The 11,625-nt window shown below is 45.7% G+C and overlaps 1 protein-coding gene across 1 annotated transcript in view; it reads right to left on the bottom strand.

The window, feature by feature from the left end:
* Positions 1-2,851: 2,851 nt before the first annotated feature.
* The window catches only part of mmp16b (matrix metallopeptidase 16b (membrane-inserted)), a gene marked incomplete at its 3' end in the record, with an annotated part of 16,923 nt that continues 8,149 nt past the window's right edge, over positions 2,852-11,625 (bottom strand). Inside the window, exons 5-11 of the mRNA XM_079750617.1 lie at positions 8,802-8,963; positions 8,213-8,433; positions 7,652-7,790; positions 6,349-6,499; positions 5,265-5,380; positions 3,101-3,288; positions 2,852-3,058 (exon numbers count right to left, since the gene is read on the bottom strand). Of these exons, the coding sequence (XP_079606743.1) occupies positions 2,852-3,058; positions 3,101-3,288; positions 5,265-5,380; positions 6,349-6,499; positions 7,652-7,790; positions 8,213-8,433; positions 8,802-8,963 (1,184 nt within the window). The remainder of the gene's footprint in view (positions 3,059-3,100; positions 3,289-5,264; positions 5,381-6,348; positions 6,500-7,651; positions 7,791-8,212; positions 8,434-8,801; positions 8,964-11,625) is intronic.

The following is an 11,625-nucleotide window of genomic DNA, read 5'->3' as shown; positions in this document are numbered from 1 at the left end:
TTTGTGTGTGTGTGGGTGTGTGTGTGTGTGGGTGTGTGTGTGTGTGTGTGAGTGTGTAGGCTTGATTGCGGTGATCGCCGATGGCCACCCCAGAAAGCCTCCTCACTCCCACGTCACTGCATCTTGGCTGTATCGACTGGCTTTTAATGGGGCCCTTCCACTTCCATTAGTGACACTTAAAATTAGCCCTTAATGGCATAACAGCGTGTGTCAGGGAAGCAGGTTTAAAGGGGCACTCACCGCAGTCTGCAGTTAACAAGGACCTGGGCAGGATTGGACCCGGTTGCCTTTTCACTTGCAGCAGCCCCTACATTCAATACCTTGTGGCATAAGTGGCAGGCTGCCCGTGGGGCCGCAGCCATGGATTGGTGGATTGCGGGAGGAAGCAGTAGACTGCTTTTTATGTTGTTGTTTTATAAGGATTGTGTATACAAGTGTTTCTTTTATTTGCACTAATTTTAGAATATGTTCAAGTCAGGTGTGAAAACGATCTTCTCAAGGTTTGGTACCGTCCTCGTCATTGAAGGGTGTGGATACACCCTTCTATTGATTTAGGATTTGTTTGTATATCCGTACAACGATGGCCACTTTAAAGGTGTTATAGTCTGTTTTTGTTCATTGATAGGCTGTTAAGTTGATAGTGGTTGAAAGGTCTTAGGGTTAACCAATATCCTTGAAAAGTGATTGCTGATGTATTTTCTAGATTAAAGGCAATGAGAGAGAAATGAGCTGCTGCATTTCGAAAACCCACTTTAGGAACCCCTTCTTGCCCTCAGCATACACCTTCTTCCCCTCAATAAACACCTTCTTGCTCTCAGTAATTGCCTTCTTGCCCTCAATATACACCTTCTTGCCCTCAGTAATTGCCTTCTTGCCCTCAGTATACACCTTCTTGCCCTCAGTAATTGCCTTCTTGCCCTCAGTATACACCTTCTTGCCCTCAGCAAATGCCTTCTTGCCCTCAGTATACCCTTATTTTCCCTCAGTTTACACCTTCTTTCCCTCAGTATACACTTTCCTGCCCCCAGTATAATGCAAGACTAGAAGTGTGAAGCAGAGAGGAATAAATACGGTAATAAACACAGTACAGTCATATCTCTGGCAAAATCTGGCCTGCGTGAACATTAATGATGTGGAATCCACAAGGGATTCCTTTTAAACTGTATGCAGCGGTTGTCATGGAGATACTGTCTAGGTATGACCCCTGAAAACACCTAAGACGGCGGACAGGACAACTGAAGGCAGAGGGCGTTCTGTATAGTATATCAGCCCCTGGTTCTGCTGGACTACAGCAAAAGATCGGGCTGTGTTGGTGAGGACAGTTAAAGAGTCAATATACGTAGTACGTATTACTGGAACTAGGTGACAACACCCTGACTCTCTCTATAAGTTTAAACATTTCAAAACAAATGTTTCAAGGTGGCTTTTATCTGAAATTCTTTGAAGAAATTTTTCGTTAGGCAGTATCATGTACATGAATGGTTTTATTTTGAGTCTATTTCAAGTAAACATGGAACAGCAACAATGCCTTACAGTTGCATTATAATATGGATGGTAGGCGACCACAGGCCATTTAAAGACGGTTTGCCCAGGAACCACACATACTCTCAGATTGACGCATGCCTCTTAGATTTAAACACGGACGATGGCCCATCAATTTCTTTCATCATACAGTTGAAATTGAAATATTTACACATTATTACACCCTTACTCACACTTTCATCCCCGGACACAGACACACAAATGCATATTTTCCATATCTGGCACGCTCAGTCAAGGCTACAAAAAACCATCAGTAATAGATGAATGACTTTTCAAATTAGAATTGGGGTGACACACTTCTTTGCCCGGTCCTGCAGAAGACGGCTATACTTGGAAAGAGGGGAAAGAAATGAAAAGGGAGGAAAAGAGAAGAATAGAGTGCCAGAGTTAGAGGGAGGCCGCTAATTGTGATAAATGTGTGAAGGCAGTCTCCGAAAATATATTTGGCTCCTGCTTATGAAGCAACAGCCCTTAGTGGCTGGCTCTTAATAAATCGCAGCTTGCGTTGCATTGGGGGGGGATTCAGGAGATGGAACAGACGTAATGGGTGTAGTCAGAGAGGACTTTGAGATGGCTGAAAACCATCATGTGACTGCCATGGAAACATGGCCAATCTCCAGAAAACAGCAACAAAAACAGAAGCCATTGTCTTTGGAAGTAAAGATAATATTTGGTGCGCATTACTTCTTCACAATGTCAGCAATCTTTTTTACAGGGTTCCCAATTTGAGAAGCACAGCTAGAGGGCAAGTTAATTAAAAGAAAGAGGAAAAGGAAAGTAGTAGCCTATGTCTAATTCATCCGCTTGACAGCAGCTCTAGAGGCGTGCAGAGACAGGAATACTTCCCTCTCGGCTGTCTGGCTTAATTGAGTTCATTTTCAAGATACAGAAAAAAAGAAAAGAGAGATTAAGCAGATACATAATGTACACACAGGTCGGACCGAGGAGTGTCTCGTCCTCTCCCTCAAATCCTCTCCAGATCTCTCTCCTTCCCTCTCCTCCTCTTGAAGACAATGTTGACCTCACCTCACCCCTCTCTCCGCCTACGCCGAGCAGACGAAGAGTTCCGAGAGTTTTAATGCAAGAGTCTGACGACTGGGTCAAGGAGGCAGCCTCAATGTCCAGCACACCTTCCTGCGCCTTCCAATGTGCATTACTCAAGGAAGGTTTTTTCAATGTTTTAATCACACAGACACCACCGGCAGAGCCCCCCCCCGCCCCCATCCCTCCTATACAAGTTCATTGATTTGAGTCCGGCTCAGTTCGTAGTGTAGTGTAGTGTGGCGTTGTCCCCCCCACCCCACGCTCCTCACACCCACTCTTGCATGGAGCGCTTGCAGTACAGTATGTGGCGCTGCGTGCTCTTCCTCCTGAACTGGAAGACGGTGTACAGGAGCACCATCATGCACAGCGCCAGCACGCATGGGATGGCGATGGCCACGGCCTTCTCCGTGCCGCCCGACGCCGGGTCCAGCTTGGGGACGATGTCAACGTCGCCGCCGCCGCCGCCGCCGCCGCCGCCGCCGCCGCCGCCGCCTCCACCCACGCCGCCGCCGCCGCCGCCGCCGCCGCCGTCGTAGTGGTGCTCCCCCACCACCGGGGGGCTCCAGTCCCAGTCGTGGTCGGCGGGCAGGCCGTCGCAGCCCATGAAGTCCCGCAGGATGGAGCGCGGGTAGCTGGGCTCCACGCGCAGCATCTGGTTGTTGAACTTCCAGTACTCCTTGCCCTTGTAGAAGTAGGTGAAGCCTGGGGGCCACACAGAGGGAGAGGGCATTGGGTTCCCCTCATTCGCACGGCGCGACTAGGTAATGGCCATATTGTGGGGTGTGGGATGTCGATGGGTGGGGATGGAAACCGATAATATCGATTTTTTTCCTTTCGACATTATACTGATCTTGGACCAAGAGTTTCGGGAAAATGTCTTGGTAGCAACCCTTTGCGACGGCTGTGCTTAGTTAGCGGGCCCTGGTCGCTAACAGTGACGAGGGCAGTTCATTTGTGCTATTTTTTTGACACGGTGTGTTTTTGTTTTTTTTGCACTTAGATTTCATTCTTTTTTTTTATGAAACTTTATCAGAATATGCCAATGAAACTTGAATTTGAAAGCATGGTTGTGTTCCTTCTATCCTCCCAGTTTTAAAGGGTTTATTTTTTACGGTTTAATGAGGTGAAGACACGGAGTTGAGGTCTTCAACCTCAAAATCCACCACCGTCTTAGTGTTCTGTTCTCACCTATAGTCTCGAATAAAGTAGCCGAAGTTTAGAATATACGTTATTGTTACTTATTTATAGTTTTCACAGACACATATGTGTCTGTGATAAAAGAACTATAAATATGTATCTCAAGTGTAGACACAATGAATGCATTACAACTATGTTATGATTACTTTTTTTGCTACATTGTGTTTTTTTATCTCTCCATTAATTCCCCTAAAAATGAATTACATGCATGGCTTTATCTCAATTGACAGAGGCGTTGAGCCGTAGAGAAGAACAGCGTTCAGAATCCGACTCATCATTTAACCGTCGAATAAAAACACTTTAAAGGGCAATTTGATTAGCCTGGAATGGTAGAATATCATCCGATGGGAACAACCATGCTTTCAAAATCATGTTCACATCGCTGGATACTGATCACAAAAGTAAAACGGTACGATTATTAGAGGCTTTGCATTAGAACTAACACAGAATGCAAAATATTGGTTACGGTTGTAAATGGAGCAAATGTCTATATCTTAACAGCGAACTACACTTGCATGGTGGGAGGATATAAACTTAATTTCATTTTTTAAAGTGTTTGTTAAGCATTAACTTAACTACATAATTGTTATATTATCTATGGGACTGCCTCTGGTCTTAATATAACTCACTTAGCTAGGCTAATTTGTTAAGAGAGTCACAAGATCAATCATCTGTTTATAATGTAGTAAATTGTACTTCTTGTACAGGACAGTTTGTGTAGGTGGTTCTTTGTTATTGTTCCATCTAATGCTGTCACATAATTATGAGAAAGGCTCTTAATATATAAATATACATATTCTGCTACCTTTATAAACCCAGGGTTGGCTCACTATGGCATCAAATGTGCCGTTCCATGTTTGTGTCCTCTCTTGCTTAACATCTAAGAGTATATTATTTTCTAAATTTACACTATTATTATTGTTTTTAAATAAACCTTACACAAAATGAAGGCTGCAGGGTGTGTAAGTAAGTTATTAAGTTGTTGTGGCTTGTGGTGGGGAGATGTACATTCGGACTGTGTCACCATAAAGGCTCAACATGTAACGTGCTCCCGCTAGTTTATGTAAGGCGGATTAAGAATGGCCTCTGATACACCCATCACTTGTGCTGCTACTGTTCCCTTAAAGGACGCTGGGGGATTTAACTGCTCACTCTCTCCAATCATTCTCTAGCTTTACGTTCTCTACTGACCAGCGGCGTACCAACGTTATCAATATTGTTCATTATTAACGGCTGTACAGGCCTGCGTAATAAAGTATAATGAGTCCCAGCTTATATAAAGCCTCCCTGTTTATTATGATTATACGGCTGTGACTCCAGCCTCCGACCTTTGCTTCCGAAGCGTGTGTGTTTGTGCACCGGCGCGTGCGTGCCATCCCTGACGGTGGTTCTCTTTTACGGGCACCGTAACAGCCCTACTCTCCATGCAGTGCTGGTGACATGGAGCGCGAGAGAGTAAAAAAAGGTACACATACTCATACCATTGGCCTTGTCCACGAAGGCGCCCTGGGGGGAGTCCGGGATGCCCTTCCACACGCCGATGGGTTTGGGGTAGCCGGGATCCATGGTGCGCATGTCTTCATTGTACCTCCAGTACCTGCAGTGGGCAGAACACAGCCCCCAGCAACACACTCAGCTCCATAAAGAACTAGACATATATATGTGCAAATATATTTACACACACACACACACACACACACAAATACACAAAAAGCACACCCCCACAAACACACACGCACACACACGCACACACACACACACACAGACATAACCTTACAGAACTGTATAAGAAGGACATTCGATAATCTGGCTTGTCTCTCTCCCTCTTCATTGGCCACATTTTCTTTAATCTTTCCAATGTTTCTAACTGTCTTTCAGGCCTATGACCGTAACATCCAGACCATCTCTAAGACAGAAGGCTCCTCTATCACTAATTCATAGAAAATCGTCCATGTAGTTCAGCATTACACCATGATGTCAAGTTAGTTAATGTGGAGCAAACTGTCACTCAAAATAGATACTCCTAAACTCCATATACTCTCGGGTCTCAATTAATCCACCAGGGTTAGGTAACCCTCCAATTAGGCTGAACGGTAACAGCTTTACAAGTGTGTGCATGTGCCACGTCGGCCTCATTACATCACATATAGGTCAACGGGCCTTGTGGCCATTTTGGTTCTAAACACTAGGTGGGTGGGGGGGAACTGAATGCGCAATTCCACATTCAGTTCCCCTCCCAAACTCAGCTAGTGTTTAGAACCGACACAAACCAAGATGGCGGCTAGGTCATCAATAAGGGTTTCAAAACTTTCCAACAGCATCCAGAACAGGGTCCAGAACAGGGTTCAGAATGGGGTTCAGAACGGGGTCCAGAACAGGGTCCAGAACGGGGTCCAGAACGGGGTTCAGAACAGGGTTCAGAACGGGGTCCAGAACAGGGTTCAGAACAGGGTTCAGAACAGGGTCCAGAACAGGGTTCAGAACAGGGTTCAGAAAAGGGTTCATAACGGGGTCCAGAACACGGTTCATAACGGGGTCCAGAACGGGGTTCGTCCCCCTACGCACCTGTCCCCTTTGAAGAAGTAGGTCTTGGCCACGTCCTCCCACCACACGGCCGTCTCGATGCTCTGCGTGGGCATGCCGCTGCCGAACAGAGAGATGTCCTGAGGGTAGGTGGGCTGCAGGGTGGTGTCCTTGAACACCCAGAAGCGGTTGCCTATGAACACACCACCACAGGGACAACTGAGACACGCAGCAGAGCAAGTGGGCCCACGGAGCAACGCGGTGTTCTGTCTGTTCTGTAACAGCTTCTGTGGCGGTGAGGAGCCGGAGCAGGGGGTTAAGGGAAGCTTGCTCAAGGATGGCTACGGGGAAACTATAGACATGAGGGGGGATTGAACCCAGTGCCTTTCGACATAGAGTCAAAGACTCCTGAAAACAGCAGATCAGCAAAACCTTACTGGTCCCTCTGATGCTGTTAGGTCTACAGTATTTGAATGCTTTGATACAATTTTTTGGGCAATCCAAATGGATGAATAAATCAGTGAATACAGTGTTCCTGCACGCCATCCACAGTGTACCAGACGAGCTGAATCACTTTGTTTCGCTCCTGGTGACTGTGTGTCACATGTGTGATTATCTGTGAGCCACTACAGCACCACAGCAAATCAGCCAGCACTAGCTGTTATGTGTTTCCTTTGAAGCTATGGCTTCATTTAATTCACTCCCTTCTTAATGCCTCAGGCAGGGAGCTGCCTAAAGCACCCATTCACCCCCCCCCCCCCCCCCCCCCCCCCCCCCCCCCCCCCCCCCCCCCCACACACACACACACACATACACTGAAGCATGTGCATGTGAACAAACGCATACAGTCATGTTTCTCTGAGTCAATAAATAAATCATGAGGAACAGGGTGACAGATGTCATGTTAATCTCCCTGATGGAGGGATGGCTCATCCACACATGCACACGCACACAAACACACACACACACACACACACACACGTGTGCACGCATGCAACACACACACACACAAACACACACACACACATGCATGCATATTACGCATGCAGAAAAACACACACACCCATACACACGCACACACACATACACACACACACGTTTGCATCACCAGTTCTGGCACCAGCGAGCAACATCCACTTAGTATCAGCGACGATAAGATAAAAGAAAACAAAAACATACACACACACACACACACACACACACTGACATGTAAATACACACATACACACGTCAATGGCCTAGTCACTGGTGCATACAACTTGTGCTTTGTTCTTGTTGAAAGGTTTTACCCTGATTCTATCAACCCTATCAAACTCTCCCAACGTCACCTTGTTTTGTGTCTCACCTTTGAAGAAGACAAACTTCCCCTCACTGTTCTCGTAGACGGCGTCTATTTTGGAAGGCAGGCCTCGCCAGAAGTAATTGATCTGCATCGGGTAGCCCGGGACCACCGAGTTGTCCCGTACACGCCAGAACCACTGGTCCTGTACACACACGCGCACACACACGCACACACACAGATTAATTATAGATACAGCAAAAATACTTCTCAATATTCATAGCAGATGCTGCAAACGTAAACATGGTTACAGAGCGCGTGTTGTCCAATCAACACACATCGAAGTTGAAATTGGTCGAGCTTCGTCGCACTGCCCTGAATAATCTGCCCAACATTAAATCGGATGTATTCTGTGCCCCTATTCATCCATTCTCATACACACCACAAAGGCTGACTCTGGATATGGGATTGGGCCAGATTGACTGGCTCCAGGCCCAGACTAAGACCAACCACTAAACAGTAAACATCCACTTCCTGTGATGCGGCACCATGGGTTGCGTCCGCTCAGCACCGCATCGCCCCCCCTCCCCCGGTGGGCGTTGGTTGGAGCCGTGACGTAGTATATACCTTGAACACAAACAGCTCCTGGCGGAGGATGGCCAGGGTGTTGAAGCCCCCGTCGCAGATGTTGGGCTTGGCGTTGGGGTTGGAGGGCTTGTTCCCCTGGGGGGGGCGGTGTGGCCGGACCTGCCGCTCGTGCTTCCGGGGGTCGGAGGGCGGGTGGTGCAGGCGGGGCGGGGAGGCAGTCGGCGGGGGTCTGGTGGGCTGAGGGGAGCGGTCGGGCGGACCTGAGAGGGAATAGGAACCACCGGATGTTGTTGTTGTTGTTGTTGTTGTTGTTGCATTTGGATGGGGGTGGGGGGTCTCAATGAATATTAGCATTTTGTGAGTTATTATGTGGTTGCTGTTGTTTGTGATGTTTTGTGACTTGTAATATGTAAATATATTTATTGTATTTATACGTTATATAGCAAGTTATGCACATTTTCAAAGTGATCTTTCCTCCTTTTTATCTTCAATAGCAGCCACTGAAAAAAGGTTGCTGTGGTTCAAAAGGCTAAAACCTGGTCAATAATGCTTTGACAATCATCAAACTACGCTCACGCCTTTTCTTCAAATCTAAGTCCTATCAAACAGGAGAGTGGAGGTTTAATACCGTAAATCTTCTGTATTCCCTGCAGGTCGTCATGAGGTAGCTTGAAGTTCTCCGTGTCCATGTACTGGTAGAACGGAGCCATGATGGCTGTGGGGTCGTTGGAGTGTTCCAGGCCCAGAGCGTGGCCCAACTCATGGACCGCCACCAGGAACAGGTCGTTACCTGGAGAGTGAGAGAGATAGAGGGGGGGGGGGGGTGGTGGGGGGGGGGGGGGACAGACAGAGACCGACAGAGACAGACAGAGGGAGGGGGTGATAGAGAAAGACGGACAGAGAGAGAGAGAGAGAGGGAGAGAGAGAGGGGGACAGAGAGAGAGAGAAATAAAGAGAGCAAGAGAGAGAGAGAGAGATAGACAGAGAGAGAGAGAGAGAGAGAAGGAGAGAGAGTGTTAGGAGGACATGGGTAAATACATACAGACATACACTGACACAGCAGTCGTTTGTGTACGCTGTGTAATCACGTGCACCTGAATAAATACAAACACACTGCAGCTATATACACACCTCTCACCGGGAATCACAGTTGTGCTTATCTATGGTAAAGGTACATGGAAATGTTAGAGGAAGAAACACAAACAAACATCAAAAAACAAGGGAACTCACTAAACCAAGCGTGTTCCTTTGAACAAAGTATAAAGTAAAAGTGAAACCCATTTTGGTGCTATTTCTGAAAATTGCTGAGTAATATTAAAATAGAAAAATAACCCTATTGGTAGTTCATACATTATATGAATTATTAAATGTTTGCATTAATAAACAGTTAACTAGTAGCAATAGGCATTTCTAAAAAAAAAAATATGCATGCATATGAAACTCATCAGATACATCAGTAGATAGGATTCATTATTGTGCCTTGTAGTAATATGTTACTCTCAGTCAAAAACTAAAATAAGACGTAGTTTGAGTATGTCATGGAGAAGTGTGGGATCTGATGTCTGTTGGGGAGTTGCTGTTGCTGCTGCTGTTGCTTACCACCAAAATCGACACGACCATGACCCGAATCATGTTCATGTACGAGGTAATGTATTAAGTTTTATTCACTTCACGTTTGTCCATGTTATGTGCTTTCATTCCAATGAAATAGCCGCATGTAATGTTTGCTAACAAAAAATAAACTTGCTCTCATACCATTAAAGGAGACGAACCACCATACAGCTGTAGCTAATATTATGTGGTGAATTCTACTGTGGGGTAGCTCTGTTATAGATGGCCAAAACAATCATACTAAATCTGACTCTATAAACGTGTTGAGCATCAGTGTTGGTAATAACGCCGTTTAAAAGAACGGCGTTAGGTTACGCTGTTATTGTTTCAGTAACGGTGTAATCTAACTAATTACTATTTCCGTCGTTACAACGCCGTTACCATTACTGTACGATAAATGCAGCGCACACTAACCCGGGTAAATGTAAAAACGCACATCCGCAATGAAAATTATCTCCATCGTTTTCATGTAGTTTTCGGAATGTTTTGCATCCACGTTCCACACTGAAATTATTTTGATAAACAGCTGTTGTTATGGTTACGTAACTCCGCCACGCCTCTCTGTGTAGATTACAGGCGCGCGTTCAGCTGATATTTACGGTTGATCAGCTGGTTAATCATTTTCGAACCGGTCTTGTCCAGATACGCCGCTCCAAGTATGTTTTGAACTGTCATCTTTCGGGTTTTTTATCTCCGGCGTTGCGAACGAATATGTTTGAGCATATCAGGGCCTTGAATGGGAAGTTCAACCATTTAACACATTAAGGCCAAGTTAAAACTGCTCAGAAAAATCCAAATTCTGTGACATATAGCAACTTTCTTTTTTTCACAGTAACGCAAATAGTTACTTTCCCTGATAACTAGATACTTTTATTATAGAGTAATTCAGTTACTAACTCAGTTACTTTTTGGAACAAGTAGTAAGTAACTATAACTAATTACCTTTTTAAAGTAACGTTCCCAACACTGTTGAGCATTGTCGTGTTTACAACGCTAGCGTAGGCATTAGCCTGGTGGACGGCATGAGCCACTTTTCGTAGTAGCCCATTGTAGTAAGCCAGATTGATATTGAAATGTCAAATCAATAATGAGGTCTCTGCTGGATTACTGTTCCTGTGTTTCCAAAGACGCTTGGGGGTAACCTGAACCAAACTAAGGATTTATCTGGATTTGAACGTGGTGGGAAACATTTAGGATTATGTAAGTACACAACTCAACAACATATTGAGTTGGTCTGGTCATTTTAAGGTATTTTAATTTGAAAATGTTCCACATCATTACCTTCATAATTTATACCCATACGTATACCATGATCTCGAAAGCATACCAACGCTATCACAGAAAAATGCAAATGTCTGCTCTGCTGCCCACATTTGCTGATGATGAAATATATCACAATAATTATGTCAACATAATAAACCCTCTGAAAAATGTAATCCCTGCATATTTATCTGCTTCTACCCAGAACATAGACGGCTTCCGTTTGTGTCCCTGATAAAGACAGAACACTAACATTCATGAACAGCTTGTGACAGTAAGGAGAGACGCCTTCTTCAGCACTCACTAATAAATCCCTTCCATCCAGTGGGTTCTTCACAACCCGCCCACCACGGGCGGGTTGTGTCCACTCTGATCATATACCCAACCCCCCTACCCCTACCTTCTAGCTGACCCTGGGTGACTAACCATCCCAGGACACGGGAGACGTGTCAACATGCAGCCTTGACACTTCCTCCAGTGCTGCGGCCCATTGAAGGCACCGCCAGAGACTGAGACTCGCTGAGACCGGTGGCTTTCTCTGAATCACAGTTGGCAGGCGGCGTGACTACATCAACCCACAC

This window comes from Pollachius pollachius (assembly GCF_949987615.1).
Source record: "Pollachius pollachius genome assembly, chromosome: 14".
Lineage (NCBI taxonomy): Eukaryota > Metazoa > Chordata > Actinopteri > Gadiformes > Gadidae > Pollachius > Pollachius pollachius.
The sequence above is the reverse complement of the archived record's forward strand: the minus strand, read 5'-3'. Positions and strand labels throughout refer to the sequence as shown.